Genomic DNA, 17,442 nt, shown 5'->3' with positions numbered 1-17,442 from the left:
ATCCGTGCGCTCTTCTTGGCGTTGAGCGAGTTTGTCACCACTTCGACGCTTGCAATGGTGGTGCGTGGGTGCTCTTGCGGAACTTCTTCGACTTCCTCTTCATCCTCCTTTGCTTCTTCCTTGACGCTCTTGTCCTCTTCTTTCCACTCACGATCCTGATTATCTTTATCCGGAAGCTCCTTGCCCTTGTTCTTGGAGACCATGGTGCCTCTAAACTGAAAACAGATCCCGGCGAAACAGCTCGAAACAAAACACGTCGAGAAAACGATATACGGACCTCCGGGGGTCCGGGGGATTTTATAGTAAAAATTTTCGGAACAAACGGAAAGTACCGGATCGAACCGAGTCGGAAAGGGGCAACGAGGCGGCCGGACCACGAGGTGGCGCGGGCCCGAGCCGGGCCGCGCCGGCCCGTGGTGGCACGCCCTCGTGCGTCCTTTCCACTCCGTTTCGAACTCGTAATTTTTCATATTTTCCAAAAACAACAAAAATAATGTTCGGAAAGTAAATCGCGAACTTTTCATTACCGATCTGTTACCTATTCAAAGTCGAGTTCGGCGGATCGTCAATTTGTCCTTTGATGAAAGACTCCGGTGTTTCCACTCGAATAATATCAACATCAACATTGTAAGAATCACCGGAGATATAATGCTTGAGTCTTTGTCCATTCACCACTTGCGTAGCATTGCCTTGGAGAGAGCTAATTTTAATTGCTCCTGAACGATACACCTCCTCAACAACATATGGTCCTTCCCATTTCGAGAGTAATTTCCCTGCAAAGAATCCGAGACGAGACCGATACAATAGGACTTTATCCCCAATATTAAACTCTCTTTTGATGATCCTTCTATCATGCCATTTTTTAACTTTTTCTTTAAAGAGTTTAGCATTTTCATAAGCTTCACTTCTCCATTCATCTAGAGAACTTAATTGTAGCAACCTCTTATCACCGGCAAGTTTAGGATCTTTATTTAATTCTCTAACAGCCCGATAAGCTTTGTGTTCTAGTTCTAAAGGTAAATGACAAGCTTTTCCGTAAACCATTTTATAAGGTGACATTCCCATGGGGTTTTTATAAGCGAGTTCTATAAGCCCATAGTGCGTCTTTCAATTTACTAGCCCAATTCTTTCTAGATTTATTAACGGTTTTCTCGCAAGATAGATTTAATTTCTCTATTTGATAGTTCTACTTGACCACTACTTTGAGGGTGATAAGCGGAAGCAATTCTATGATTAATACCATACTTAGCAAGAGTTTTTCTAAAACCTCCATGAATAAAATGAGAACCTCCATCAGTCATAATATATCTAGGTACTCCAAATCTAGGAAAAATAATATCTAAAAGCATTTTTAAAGAGGTCTCACCATCAGCACTTTTTGTAGGTATGGCTTCCACCCATTTAGTAACGTAATCAACAGCAACAAGTATATGAGTGTTACCTTTGGAAGAGGGAAATGGTCCCATGAAGTCAAATCCCCAACAATCAAACGGTTCAATAACAAGAGTATAATTCATAGGCATTTCATTGCGTCTGGAGATATTACCAACCCTTTGACATTCATCACAAGATAAAATAAACTTCCTTGCATCTTTGAAGAGAGTTGGCCAATAAAAACCTGATTGTAGAACCTTTTGCGCGGTTCTATCTCCGGCGTGATGTCCTCCATAAGCACTGCCATGACATTTACTCAATATATCTTGTTGTTCATATTCGGGAACACACCTTCGCATAATACCATCTACTCCTTCTTTATATAAGTGTGGGTCATCCCAGAAATAATGCCTCAAGTCATAAAAGAATTTCCTCCTCTGCTGAAGCTGAAAAGGTTGGAGGCAAGTACTTGGAAACAATAAAGTTAGCATAATCAGCATACCAAGGACTCGTCTCGCGAGCTCACGTTTATTACAGCCAATTGTTCATTTGGAAAACTATCATTAACGAGAACGAGGATCATAAGCAATATTTTCCAATCTAGACAAATTATCAAGCAACAGGATTATCAGCACCTTTCCTATCTACAATATGTAAATCAAATTCTTGCAAAAGAAGTACCCATCTAATAAGCCTCGGCTTAGCATCTTTCTTTGTCATAAGGTATCTAATTGCAGCATGATCGGTATGAATCGTAACTTTTGAATCAACAATATAAGATCTAAATTTATCACAAGCAAAGACTACGACCAACAATTCTTTTTCAGTAGTAGCATAATTTCTTTGAGCAGCATCAAGAGTCTTGCTAGCATAATGAATAACATTTAATTTTTTATCTACTCGCTGTCCAAGAACAGCGCCTACAAGCAAAATCACTAGCATCACACATAATTTCAAAAGGTAAATTCCAATCAGGAGGTTCAACTATAGGAGTTGTTAAGGCTTTCTTTAGAGTTTCAAAAGCTTCCTTACAATCATCATCAAAAACAAAAGGTACATCTTTTTGAAGAAGATTAGTAAGAGGCTTTGAAATCTTGGAGAAATCTTTAATAAATCTCCTATAAAACCCAACATGACCAAGAACACTACGAATACCTTTAACATCCCTCGGATAGGGCATCTTCTCAATAGCTTCAACTTTAGCTCTATCAACTTCAATACCTCTCTCGGAAATTTTATGTCCCAATACAATTCCTTCATTAACCATAAAGTGGCATTTCTCCCAATTAAGAACAAGGTTAGTTTCTTCACATCTCTCGCAAAACTTTATCAAGGTTTCGCAAGCAACTATCAAAAGAATTCCCGTAGACAGAAAAATCATCCATGAATACTTCCACAATACTCTCACAAAAGCCATGAAAAATAGCAGACATGCATCTTTGAAAAGTAGCAGGAGCATTACATAAACCAAAAGGCATACGCCTATAAGCATAAGTTCCATAGGGACAAGTAAAAGTGGTTTTCTCTTGATCTTTAGCTTTAACGAGCAATTTGTGAAAACCCGTAATAACCATCAAGAAAGCAAAAATGAGTATTTTTAGATAACCTTTCTAGCATTTGATCAATAAATGGTAAAGGGTAATGATCTTTCTTAGTAACTTTATTAACTTTTCGAAAATCAATGCACATTCTATAACCTACAACTACTCTTTGAGGTATAAGCTCATCATTATCATTAGGCACAACAGTTATTCCTCCTTTCTTAGGAACACAATGCACAGGACTAACCCATCTACTATCAGCAATAGGATATATAATACCAGCTTCAAGAAGTCGTAATACCTCATTTCTTACCACATCCTTCATCTTGGGAATTAGACGACGCTGAGGTTCAACAACAGGCTTTGCATCATCTTCCATATTAATGGCGTGTTGGCAAATAGAGGGAGAAATCCCCTTCAAGTCATCAAGAGTATAGCCAATAGCACTTCGGTGTTTCTTCAATATTTGCAATAATCTTTCTTCTTCAAACTCCGTAAGTTTAGAACTAATAATAACAGGATATATTTTCTTATCATCAATATGAGCATATTTAAGATTATCAGGCAAAGGCTTTAAATCAAAAACAGGATCTTCCTTTGGTGGCGGTGTTGTACCCAAGTCTTCCACCGGTAAATCATGCTTGAGAATAGGTTGGCGAAGAAAAATCTCCTCAAGCTCCTCTCTTTCTTTCCTAAAAACTTCACTCTCGCTATCCTCCAGATGTTGCTGCAAAGGATTGTTAGGAACAAGAACAATAGATGCACACTGCTCCATTTTAAAATCATTACTAGGCAAATCAGCTTTATAAGGAGTTTTAGTAAATTTAGAGAAGTTAAACTCATAAGATTCACCAGACAAATTTAGTCAAAATTTTCTCTTTCTTGCAATCTATAATAGCTCCACAAGTATTTAGAAAAGGTCTACCAAAAATGATAGGACAATAATCACTAGCAACGAGAACCAAGTACCAAAAAGTCGGCAGGATATTTAATCTTACCACATAGAACTTCCACATCTCGAACAATACCAATTGGTGAAATAGTTTCTCTATTAGCCAGCTGAATAACCACATCAATATCTTCAAGTTCACAAGAATCAATTTCGTGCATAATCTCCGTGTATAGCTCATAAGGTATAGCACTAACACTTGCACCAATATCACATAAACCATAATAGCAATGATCACCAATTTTAACGAGATAGCATAGGAACACTAGCTTGTTTTGGTTTATTAGGATGTGAAACAATATTAGAAGCAGCTTCACAGAAAATAATATGACCATCCTCAACATTTTCAGTCACAAGGTCTTTAACTATTGCAACAGACAGGTTCGACTTTTATTTGTTCTTCGAGGTTCTCTAGGTTTCTTTTCACTTTTATGAACCGCACTATTTATAACAGAGTACTCTTTCATTTTAGCAGGAAAAGGAGTTTTTTCAATATAAGCTTCAGGAATAACACGATCAGCAGTTTCAATTACCACACACTTATTAATAGATGAATCAATTTTATCTTTATATGGTTCATGATACTTATCAAAATTCTTCTTAGGCAATTCATAATGAGAGGCAAAAGCTTTATAAAGGTTTGCAGCAACTTGAGAATCAAGGCCATATGTAGCACTAATATTACAAAATGTATCAGTATCCATAAAAGCTTCAATGCATTTATAATCATAAATTATACCTGATTCTCTATCTTTGTCGTTCTCCCATCCTTCAGTATTTTCTTGGATCCGATCAAGAAGGTCCCTTTTAAACTCTTCTTTATTGCGTGTAAATGATCCAGAACAAGAAGTATCCAGCAAGGTCTTGTCTTGGAAAGAAAGTCTTGCATAGAAATTATCAATAATAACATTACCAGGAAGCTCATGAATGGGGCATTTGAGCATTAAAGACTTCAATCTCCCCCAAGCTTGGGCAATACTCTCTCCATCATGAGGCCAGAAATTATATATGCGGTTCCGATCTTTGTGAATTTCACTTGGAGGATAAAATTTGGAATAGAATAAAGGCACAATGTCCTCCCAATCAAGAGAATCACCATTCTTCAGCAATTTATACCAATGCGCCGCTTTACCAGACAGCGATATAGAGAATAGTTTCTTCCTAACTTCATTCATTGCAATACCTGCACATTTGAATAACCCGCATAATTCATGCAAAAACAAGTAAATGATCACCAGGATGGACAGTTCCATCCCCTTCATAGCGGTTATCCATAACATGTTCAATAATTTTCGTAGGTATTTTATATGGTATCACTTCCTCACTGGCGCCTCATCCACTACCGTTGCAGTAGTAGTAGATTTCCCAAATAGAAATTGAAGATAAGATCTCTCCATAATGACTTATAGCAGCAGAGCGAGAAATAAAATCAGCACAAACGAGTAAAGGTTTTCCTTACCAATTCCGCTTACCAATAGCGCTTCACTCCCGGCAACGGCGCCGGAAAATAGTCTTGATGACCCACAAGTATAGGGGGTGTATCGTAGTATCTTCGATAAGTAAGAATGTCGATCCCAACGAGGAGCAGAAGGTGTTGACAAGCAGTTTCGATGAAGGTTTCACTGTAAATGCTCACAGACAAATATTCAGGGGGTTTTGATGTAACAGACGAAATAAGTACGAGTAGGTAAAATGCGAGAGAAATAATTGCAGCGAGTGGCCCAATCCTTTTTAGCACAAAGGACAAGCCGGTTTGTTTACTTATAATGACCAAACGTTCTCGAGGACACACGGGATTTTAGTCTAGTGCTTTCGCTACATACAGCCGATTAATCTTCATTGTTTTGATAAGTGTTGTGTGGGTGAACCTGTGCTAATGTACCGCCCTTCCTAGGACTAATACATACTTGTGATTATACCCCTTGCAAGCATCCGCAACTACAAGAAAGTAATTAAGATAAATCTAACCACAGCCTTAAACTCGAGATCCCGCGATCCCTCCTCGCATCGATATACCAACGGGGGTTTAGGTTTCGTCACTCCGGCAACCCCGCAATTGGCAAACGAGTACAAGATGCATTCCCCTAGGCCCATAAATGGTGAAGTGTCGTGTAGTTGACGTTCACACGACACCACTAGAAGAATAACACCACAACTTAAATATCATAACATTGAATATTACTCAACCATAGTTCACTACTAACATTTAGACTTCACCCATGTCCTCAAGAACTAAACGAACTACTCACGAGACATCATATGGAACATGATCAGAGGTGATATGATGATGAATAACAATCTGAACATAGACCTTGGTTCAATGGTTTCACTCAATAGCATAAACAACAAGTAGAAATCAGCACGGGAGAGTTTCCCCTATCAAACAATCAAGATCAAACCCAAATTGCTACAGCGGTGACGATGTCCAGCGGTGGAGATGGCGGTGATGATGGTGGAGATGATGATGATGGTGATGGAGATGATGTCCAGCTCGATGGTGGTGACGATGGCGTCGATTTCCCCCTCCGGGAGGGAATTTCCCCGGCGGATTCCTGCCCGCCGGAGAGCTCTTTCTCTCCGGTGTTCTCCGCCCCGCGAGGCGGGCCGTAACCCTTCGTGAGGATTCCTCTGTGGCTTAGGTCTTCGGGACGAAGGGTTTCGCGAAGAAAAGGAGGCGAAAGAGGCCGAGGGGGCCCCATACCACATGGTGGCGCGGCCAGGCCATGGGCCGCGCCACCCTATGGTGTGGGCCCACCCTGGGTCCAGCTGGCTCCCCCTTCTGGCTTCCTCCGTCATCTGGAAAAATAGGATTTTCTGTAAAACTTCCTTCCACAATTGATCTTCCGAAATATTGCATCCTGACGGTGCTTTTTCCAGCAGAATCCTGGCTCCGGTGCTCGATCTCCAAATAATCATGAAACATGCAAAATAGATGAAATAACATAAGTATTGTGTCCCAATATGAAATATATCAATGAATAACAGCAAATTATGATATAAAATAGTGATGCAAATTGGACGTATCAGGACGCCGGACACACCGAAAAGTGAGGCGAGGCATGGCGGGACTGACGCGTCAGCGGCACAGGAAAAATTCGTCCACCGCTCTCGCCTAATCGCGGCTCTCCCGCCACATCGCGCCTCTCCCGCCGCGCATTTCTGCCATCACACACATTTGACCTATCCTGCCAGCCGATTCATTTCTCCCTCCCGCCGTTGCTACGTTGTTCCTCCCGCCGCCACCCTCTCCCCATCCATGGCGCCACCGACTGCCCCCACAAAAATGGCCAAGAAAGCGGCCAAGAAGCCGCCGGGCAATGAGACGAAAGGGGCGAAGGCGCCCTTCGTGAAGCCGCGGAAGGCACCGGCTCCGAAGAAGAAGCCGGAAGGTTGGACCGATGATCAATGGCATCAAGACTGTCTGCGCCGGAAGGTGTCGACGGCGGAGCGGAAAGGACGGAGGGCGGCGCAGCTGGAGAAGAAGGCGTTGGTGGCGTGTGCGCACTAGCACGTGTTGGCCGGGTGTATCGCTGCCACCAACGCAAGCCCATGGAGTACGACGGTGCCGCCGTACATTCCGGGAGTGCTGTCTCCGTCGACATCCGAGTTCTACAACGACTGCCCCTCCGCCACTCCCGGGTGCGTGACGCCAAACTTGTAGCCGCGGTACGAGGATGCGCTGCCTCATGGCGGCTTCAACCCCAGCGCTATGTTCTACTCCCCGACGTACGAGCCAGGAGCCGGTCCAGAGGGCACCCCGTTCAATGGCCGCAGGGGCCTGCTCGAATTCGACGGCGCCGGTGCTGAGGAGGAGGACGAGGTGGAGGAGGACGATGAGAAGGAGGGGGAGGACGACGAGGACGAAGAGGGCTACGACGAAGAGGACGACGAGGGTGTCGATGATCTCGTGGAGGTTGAGGCGGACGGCGTGAGGAGGAGGAGGAGGACGAAGAAGAAGAAGAAGAAGACGAAGAAGAAGAAGAAGAAGAAGACGAAGAAGAAGAAGAAGAAGAAGAAGAAGAAGAAGACGAACAAGAAGAAGACGAAGAAGAAGAAGAAGAAGAAGAAGAAGAAGAAGAAGAAGAAGAAGACGAAGAAGAAGAAGAAGAAGAAGAAGAAGAAGAAGAAGAAGAACTATATCTGTGCGAGTCGTGGTCGACGGTGAGCCATGACTCCATCATCGGAACCAACTAAAAATACGGGAAGAAGAAGAAGAAGAAGAAGAAGGCCCCAAGTGGACGGTTCTGGAAGAACTATGTCTGTGCGAGTCGTGGTCGACGGTGAGCCATGACTCCATCATCGGAACCAACTAAAAATACGGAAAGTATTGGGCGAGGATCAAGGCCGAGTTCGATGAGTGCAAGCTGATCAACAACGACTACAACAAAGTGACAATGAAGAGGAGTCAAAAGGCAATATCTACGCGATGGGCCATCATCCAGGCGTCGGTCAACATGTTTCATGGGTACCATCACGACTTAGAGACCAGAGGCGACAGCGGCGCCGACATCAACCAACTGGCACGACTCTTTCTTACATAATTTGTAGCGCCTACATTGTGTTCGATGAAATGATTGCGCTTCCTTTGGTTAGTTTGTCAAGGCCATGGATTTGTACCGGAAGAACTCGGATGGGCATAAGTCGTTCGCGCTGATGCATTGCTATCACAAGCTCAAGAAGAACCCCAAATGGAAGTGGACGCGCGTTTCGTTGTTGAAGGGGAAAGACCCCATTGATCTGGATGCGCCGCTGGCAACATCGGCAGGGCGCCCTATCGGATACAAGGCTGCCAAGGCCGCCTTGGCCGACGCTGCGTCGTCCGAGAAGACGCATGCGTCGCTCACGCAGTGCCTCGTCGAGGTCTCCTCGACCTTGCTCTCCTGTGACAAAAAGGTCGAGGAATGGTGGGCGCTGCTCAAGAGGTAAGAGGAGAAGATGGAGCTAAAGAAACACAGGGACGACATGTCCCTGCTGAGAGCATCGACATAACGAATGTCTCCCCAGACGCGGGCGGCGCACAACTTCTTCAAAGTCCAGATCCTCGACACCATCGAAGCCAAAATGGCAGCGTCCGAGGCGGCGGTCCAGGCAGCGGCAGCGGCCCCAACCCCGGAGCAAGAGCCGGCAGACGCGTCTGCGACAGCATCTGCTACTACACCTGCTTCGGTCTCTGCCTCCATGTCGGCGATGGAGCATGCACACCGGGCAGATCACGACGAGTTCACCGGGATCAACGGGCCTACGTCGACTCAGGATGCGCTGTCAGCGTCGGCGTCGCCCTACCCCAACCCCTTCTTCTAATTCTTTCGTCGGCATGTAATATGATCGCGCGCCCAGTACTTTGATCGCCGCTACTCTGATCGCGATGACTTCGGCGGGAACGATCTCTTTTGAATGCAAACTATTTAAATTCCTCATTGGGACGATGTTTGGGGGACGCGACTGGGAAGCGATGTCCCCCAAACGCGGCACAAGCAAAACTCGCCCCCAAACGCTCGATCCGGCGCCGTCTGGGGGACGGTTTGCGGGACGCGACTCGAGATGCTCTAACCATAATAGGAATGTCTACGTGTTTCAACATTCATATGATTCATCAATTATTATGCATTGTCATCACATAACTTACACAAATATTATTGAAATTTGGTAATGTTTGTTTCCCATCATTGTGCCGAGTTTGGGTGCGGCTTTCAAAGGAATTATAAATTAATCAAGCGTAACTATTTCCAAAAAAAAGGTATCTTGTTATGAGAAGAAAAAAAAGGGTACCCAAGAGTGTGCATTGAGGAATGGATATGGGCCGCCGACTTTGATTATGTCTTAAATATGTGTATTATGTCCCGGAAATTCAATTTGGCTCTTGGGTGCATATGCTCCCTCCACCTAAAAAATATATTTATAATTGTTAAAAATATTTAGCAAAAAATTTCGCACGTACATCTTGACAATCTATATGCGTTCGTGCAGTTTCACGAAAAACCGATATTTTTTGTGATCGATCTAAAAAGACAAAATAAGTCTCACAAAAAGCCTGATTTTCAGCACTAAATTTTGTATTTTTTACACAGCTCAAACTACAAGTTATTTTTCATGGAAAGACCTTGGTCACACTTAGCATGTGAAGATGTACACATGAATTTTTCGTTTGAAATTTTTTAACATTTCAAAATATATCAAAATCGTAGTTCAAACTAAAGGGAGCATAAGCACCCAGGAGCCAAAACATCACTCACTTCTTTTGAATAATTTGAGGAAATTGCACATACCAGTAAGCCTTGGGGTGAATGTTGCACAGACCAACAACTTTAATATTTCGTTGCACAGACCAGCAACTTTAGAGCTAATCGGTTGAAAATAGATCAACTCCGTATTTAACAGTGTATTAGTTAATTAGGGGCGCTAACTTGGTTGCATGTTTTCATATAAACTGCAGCTCGCATGTCCAACAGGCCGATGCATTTCGGATATCCAAAATGTCTAGTTGTGTCCGTTTGCGTCAGCTCGCGGATGCCATGCGGCCTAGGGCTACCGTTTGCGTTGTGGGTATCCCAGCGGCGCGGACGCATTTTTTTTAGCGTAGACAGCGAATGTCGGTTTAATGTCCCGTCGAGGCATGCCGCCGGCGATTACCGGTTCCCGCGCGATGACGATCTTCCCGCGCTTTCCCAACACATTGGCAAGCGGCAACGCCGTTTCCTGCCCCGCCGTGGCTATATATGGTGGACACCGGCGGGGGTGACAAGCACAACTCAAGCTAAACCCTAGCATCCATCCATGGCTGAGCATAACCGTAGCTGGGATCAGGTTGTTTAGATGTGCCGCCAAGCCCACCCGTAGGATGTCGAGCAGCTAGTCGCCGACGCGTTTCAGGCCGAGCAGCTAGACCTGAAGGCGACGGAGGTGGAGGCGGAGGTTGCGGAGGCGGAGGTGGCAGAGCGCCCGCAAGGGCGTGAGCGCCTCGCGGAGGCCAGGGCGGAAATCGCGGAGGCCAGGGCGGAAACCTCTTCGAGTGCGCAGGCGACCAGCGGATTCTGGTCGCGTCCTTCGATACCCTAGCTGGGGACACCCATCGCCATTAGGTTTGGGCAGCCACTAGTAGGAAAAAGCTCATCTGTGGTGCACCTTTTTGGACTTCTGTGGCGCATATCTCGGTCGCCACAGTTGTCACGCGACTAGTATTTGAATTCACTGCGACTAGTATTTGAATTCTGTGGCGCAAGGACGAGTTGTCCCATGTGCGGCGTGCGGGACGCGCGGAGTGCGTGAAGCGTTTGCTCTTCGACGACGGCGCCGGCCCCTCCGGCGGCCAGTAGGCCGCGCGCGGCGAGTAGGTACGGCCGTTGTAGTTTTAGGTTAACTTGACTAACCATATCTGTAAAGATGGTTTTTTTGGCCAATCAATAGTAAGGAAGAAATATTTTGGTTACCTAGTCAGTGCCTACTGGGTCAGATGCAACCAACGCAGTCACTTCCCGTTGCTGGTTTGTGCAATTTTCCGTTGACGGGTCCAGATAAACTGTTAAAGCCGAGATAAACTGTTAAACGATAAAATGAAGTTATTAGAGCTCCTTGCAACAAGCTACCCCTAAAGTGACTGGTCTGTGCAAAACAAAGTTTAAGTTACTGGTTTGTGCAACATTCTCCCAGAGAGTTGCTGGTCCGTGCAATTTCCTCGAATTGTTTTGCTAGGACAAGTTTTTATCGTATGTGTAGCATTATTCTTCTCTGACAAAATTACTATGCATATGACTAATTAGCATCCGATTTCTATACGATAATTAATCCAACGATCGGCTGCATGCAACACACTTGCCGAGCGGTTCCCCTGATATGTCGTATAGAAATCGGACATGTTTTTGCCATACATATCGTAGTTCTTTCTCTTATGAAACTATTGTGCGTACGACTAATGGACATCGGATTTCTATACGACAATTGATCCAACAATCAGGCTGCATGCAGCACAACCTGCTGAACGGTTCCCTAATTTGTCGTATATAAATCAGACAATTTTTGTCATAGATATAGCATTGCTCTTCTTCTAACAAAACTACTATGCATACGACTAATGCGTATCTGATTTCTATACGACAATTGATCCAACGATCGGGTTGCATGTAGCACACCTGTTCAACTGGTTGCCCTGATTTGTCGTATAGAAATCGGACAGATTTTTGTTGTGCATACAACATTGTTCTTCTTCTGATGAAAATACTATGCATACGACTAATGTTCATTTGATATATAAATTGGATATGTTTTTATCGTACTTACTACTTAGCATTGTTCTCCATCTAACGAAATTATTATTTTCATACGAATAATGGACAGCTGATTTCTATAAGACAACCGATCTACTACATGCAGTAGACATGCTGAATGGTTCCCCTGTTTTGTCCTATAGAAATCGAAGTTTTTGCCATATGTATTCTTCTTCTGACCTAGTTTCCTCGTCTCGCCAAAGAGTCTATATACAAGTCTTCATAAGGTCCACATCAAACATTGTAGAGGTTACAATGTACGGAAAATATATTCGCCCAAAAGAAAGAATGTAAGGAAAATAGGATGCTAAATGCTAACAATGTTACTTCCTCCGATTCACAAATGTAAGGCCTTTTAGCTTTTTGTAGATTCACTCATTTTAATTCGTATCTAATCTACATTTTATATGTAAATTCACTCATTTTAATTCGTATCTAATCTACATTTTATATGTAAATTCACTCACATTGTTTTGTATCTAGTCTATTTTAAAATATCTAAATGGTCTTATATTAGTGAAGAGAGGGAGTATTAGATATTTCTCCTAAGCTACTGTAGTACGGTGGCAAACTGGCAACAATGTAATTCATAGTCTTGAAATACATTTCTGCTGGTAACTAAGACCAATATTTTCCTTGGATTTAATGTAAAATGTTACTATTGTATTTGCGACAAATATCTTACGCTGCACTTGACAATAGGAACTTTGACAACAGACTCGTTTGAAGAAAGGTTTCGGGTACTGGTTTGGAAAAAAATTCTCTATGGCGGTCGGGATTTCAGCTAACCGTGGTTACCGCAGATAACCGTCAAATACCGTACGAGATTCTCAAAGAAATTTTGATTTTCAAAGTTTAAAAGTATCTAAATATTTGAAAATAAGTTTTGGACAAGGAGGAAGCGGAAGATTTGGAGAAATGAGGTGTAGCATGGGGTTATAGTGGAAGGGGAACACATACCGTTTAGGTTGGAGTAATCAAGCAACCGAAATTCAAACCAAACTCTAGTGGACTGCAATTTTTTGGCAGATAAGCTAGCTCATTTACCGGAGAGGATGAGAACTCTGGTTACCGGCCGGTAAGTATGGTATTTCATTTGGTAACCAAATCCCTGGTTCATGTGCAGAGATTCATATGTAAGAAAAATGGAAATCATCAGGTGAATGCGGCGCCAATGCAAGCATGGGAAGCAACGCCAAGTATGTTAAGAAGTGCATGAAAATGGCAATACTTGCAACACAAATCTAATTTCAACATTCATCCGCGCATCAACCAACAAATAAGACCCTCATACGTACAGCACCCAGCTGAAGGCAAGAATGGGCAAATAACTAGGCGACCAAAAATGTTCAGAACAAGTCCCGGAATGTGGGGAGCTTCATCTCCCCTTGGGTGGTGAGCGGGATGGTGAAGGTGCCGAGTACGGGGAGGTCGATGGTGATCCCGACGTCCAGCACGTAGTCGATGTCCCAGTCCCCGCTCAGATCCTTCATCAGCGACATGACGAAGTCGTAGGGCACGTTCACCGGCAGCTCCAGCTTGGTCAGCCCGCTGGCGCCGATCCACCCGGGGTCAGGCATCGTGCCTGATGCTATCACCCTACAATCACGCAAAGAACCATATGGCATATATAAGACCGTTCAGATATATGGACAGAGATGATCGATCGATCAATGGCAGGTTACGTACTTGCCGTCGCTCTTGAAGGTGTAGGTGAGCTCGCAGATGGGGATGCGGTAGGAGTAGGGGTTGCTGACGTCGACGTGGCTGTGGAGGGTGACGCCCTCGCTGCTGATGCTCTTGAAGGAGACGCGCTCCAGCGCCGCCTCCGGCTTGGGGATCTGCGCGATCTTCTCCGACACGAACTCCCTGGCCTTGCCCACCAGGCCCGCCATCAACCCTCCTTCTTCTTCCTCCCGCGCCTCCTGATCCTGTCCGCCTTCGTCCGCCGTCGTCGCGTCCCCGGATTTCTGCGTCTCTTCCTCCTCTCCGGTGCCCATGTTTGGGCGCGCGCTGGATGGAATCGACGGCCGGTTCTTACCTAGCACGCGCCGCCCGGACCAGGAGGAATTACCCGATGAAGTGGACGGACGAGGAGGGAAATGGGCGCGGAGAGGAGCCGATCGATGGAGCCGCCCGGCGTTTGCGCCTGCGCTTTATCACGCGATGCGGAGAACGCGGGTCGCGTCCAGTCCGGGTAAGGTGACCTAGACGCTAGACGTGGGTGCGTGCGGGGTGGAGCCGTGGGGGTGCATGGGGCGGTGGGCATGCACCGTCGACGCCAGCAGCTCCGCCACGGCCCCCGTCCCCGTGCAGTGAAGCGGGGCCAACGGGCGCTGCTCCCAAATTCAGCCCACTAGCATGTGTGAAAGGAACATATAAAAAAAAGCATGTGGAAAAAAACAGTCAGCCATGTTTAGAAGATGACATATTTAGAGTAGCAAATAACATTTTCTAGTTTAGAACATGCAATTTTAGTTGTTGCCTTTCGGATGAGAGAACATGGGAACACTATCAATTTGGGTTGAACATATGCCTTCTTGGCGGGGAAGTGTGTGTTATATAGTCAACGATATTTGTATCTCATAAAGGCAGAATATTCATTCAGTGGGAGGCGACGTTCGACAGCGAGGTGTCTGTGGTGACTTCGTTAATTTCAAGATCCAATCCGTCGGCTCAGTCTTTCGGAGGGTGCTCATAGGGGTAGGGTGTGCGTTCATATGAGTGAGTGTATGCGTTTGTATATGAGTGCATGCGTTTGTACTATATTTCTCAAAAAAAATACAATATAATTAACTAAATCTCAGGCAACCATCTCCAAGCATGCCATGTACAACCCAACGGTACAAAACACGGTACACGCACGCACACAACTCAACATGTTAGTTTACACGCTCCCTCAACCACAACTTATCTAAGTTGAGATTGCCATGAAAAGCTTCTAGCTGCAACTCGGCAAAGGTTTTGTAAACCCATGAGCTGACTTGATCACATGAAGGTATGAACCTGCTACATATTAGCAGCTCTTTCTCGAATAAAATGGTATTCCACATCCATAAGATTAGTTCTAGCATGAAACACTGGATTAGCTGATAAATATGGTGTACCAAGATTATAACACCACAAAGATGCCGCCTTAGGATGATTAACACCAAATTCCGCCAACAAAGTTTGAACCCATATTACTTCAGTTGTTGCACTTCCCAAGAATTTGTATTGTGCCTCAGTACTCGATCTTGACACCGTGCCTTGTTTGCGTGCACTCCAAGAAACAAGGTCGGAAGCAAGAAACACTGCAAAACCTCCTTTAGATCGCCTATCATCTGGATAGCATGCCCAGACTCCATCAGAAAATGCACTGACCAATGTAGACTCAAACTTCACAAATTTCATTTCAAGAGAAATAGTAAATATCAAAAATTCTCTTTACAATTGTCCGATGAAGAGTTGTTGGTGCATGCAAAAACTGGCAAACTTTGTTAACACAAAGATATATATGTCCAATTCAAAGTGTCATACTGCAAGGCTCCAATTATACTCATGTATCGAGTAGCATCGGGATCAACAAGGGGTTCTCCTTCAGAAACATACGATTTTTCAAATGTAGAAAGAGGGGTGGTAACAACTTTACAAGCACACATACCAGCATCTTAAATATAATTTTCTTAAGATGGAGAAATACCATTCAATGCCCTTTCAACTTCAATCCAAGAAAATAATGAAGCGAACCCAAGTCTTCCGGTGCAAAGGCCATGCGCAAATCTGCAATAACCACATCTACCGCGACAATAATGCCAACAAACGTATATGAGCATGAATATAGTAATCTCATTTTTACGGTAGAAAATAAGAAAGTATCAACCTTGGATGGAGTAAAACCGAGAGCATGGAGTCAAGCACGGGGAGCCTGCTTAAGACCATAGAGAACTTTATTAAGTTTGCACATATAGCTAAGATGCTCAGAATTTTCATGCCCTCTCATATAAACATCTTCTCCGAGAACGACACGGAGAAACAAATTTTTCACATCGAGCTGATGCATCTCCTAGTTTTGAGAGACATCAAAAGAGCGAATAGTTAGAGCTTTTACCACTCGACTGAATGTATTCTCATAGTCAATACCATATATCTATTTAAACCCTTTTTAGTAGACGAGTGTTACATCTACCAATTTTGCCATCAGATGCCATGTGCTACTGGTTTGCAAGGTTGAGATTTCTTCATCCATAGCCCCTTTCCAATTGTGATGGCCAAGTGCTTCCTCAAAATGCTCATGTCCACCAGTACTTCATAACTTACACCAACAAATACAACCATAGTTCTTTGGGACAAAAAAAGTACCGCTTTGACACTGGTGCGGGATGAGCAGCAGAAGAGACGACAGCAGAAGATCATGTGGACGTGTGTGGTGACCCGGCATACCACTGCATTGTGTACTATGCAAGTCTGATATAACATCAATGAAACACCGTTTCACTAGTACTATATCGCTCAGAGTGGTACAACAGAAACATATGCGGGTCCAAGGCATGTCTATAGAATTACAACATTGACTCTGTTACATAAGATCATCACAGCCTCCTACTTTACAATGAGGTAAAACTGCAGATAAACTCCAGAAGAACGACTCGTTGTCTAGTCTTATTACGAACTCTCTTTGCAGAGTATTTAACTAACTATAGAGGCTATGAATAGATTCTAGCTAAGTAGGAGCTAGGTTTAGGAAGCTAGTTCCTTTCTATTGATAATCTAGGTTTTCTCCTTGTTGGATGAGGTATCTGACTCCTCTGACAGGGTCCTGTCTCTTGAAGTAGTTGTTGACTTCTCGACCTTCTAGTTGCACTGTAGATCCTCCTTCGATGCCTCCATATCTAAGTAGGGGATTTAAGAGTGGTATGAGTACGAGCGTACTCAACAAGTTCATTATAGGGAAGAGGTGTTTAATGCACTAGCTACAACATTAGACCAGAAAGTCTAATACCAATGCAAGTTTTCATAACCATTTCTTCAAAAGGTTGCTTTTATTCAGAAGAACTATGTCCGCCAGCCTTCACCGGTTTACTAGAACTTCATGGAGTTCCTTTCCAGAGCCTTTCGCAGCTCCATATCCCGGAACGTGGAGTGACAGGTCACGATTCATTACACTCGCAGAGGTGTGTTGCTTTACCCATAAGAGATCTTAACCTTGGTGCCAACCGAGTCATGTTCTCGTCCACACTTCCTTTGGTGTGAGGCCCGGTATAAGGTCATAGCCAATCATATTCCTCCGCTACCTCGCACACCCACCCTTTGTTGCATACCCCGACCCTGGGTCCTC

The 17,442-nt window shown here is 44.2% G+C and overlaps 1 protein-coding gene across 1 annotated transcript; it reads right to left on the bottom strand.

Annotated features, from left to right (window-relative positions):
- Positions 1-13,474: 13,474 nt before the first annotated feature.
- On the bottom strand, positions 13,475-14,125 carry LOC124659766 (late embryogenesis abundant protein Lea14-A-like). The gene is made up of 2 exons (XM_047197581.1): positions 13,815-14,125; positions 13,475-13,724 (listed from the first exon to the last, which is right to left on the bottom strand). Exons 1-2 carry the CDS (start codon positions 14,123-14,125, stop codon positions 13,475-13,477), a joined length of 561 nt encoding a protein of 186 aa, XP_047053537.1.
- Between the last annotated feature and the right edge of the window lie 3,317 nt (positions 14,126-17,442).

Source organism: Lolium rigidum, chromosome 6 (assembly GCF_022539505.1).
Source record: "Lolium rigidum isolate FL_2022 chromosome 6, APGP_CSIRO_Lrig_0.1, whole genome shotgun sequence".
Lineage (NCBI taxonomy): Eukaryota > Viridiplantae > Streptophyta > Magnoliopsida > Poales > Poaceae > Lolium > Lolium rigidum.
The sequence above is the reverse complement of the archived record's forward strand: the minus strand, read 5'-3'. Positions and strand labels throughout refer to the sequence as shown.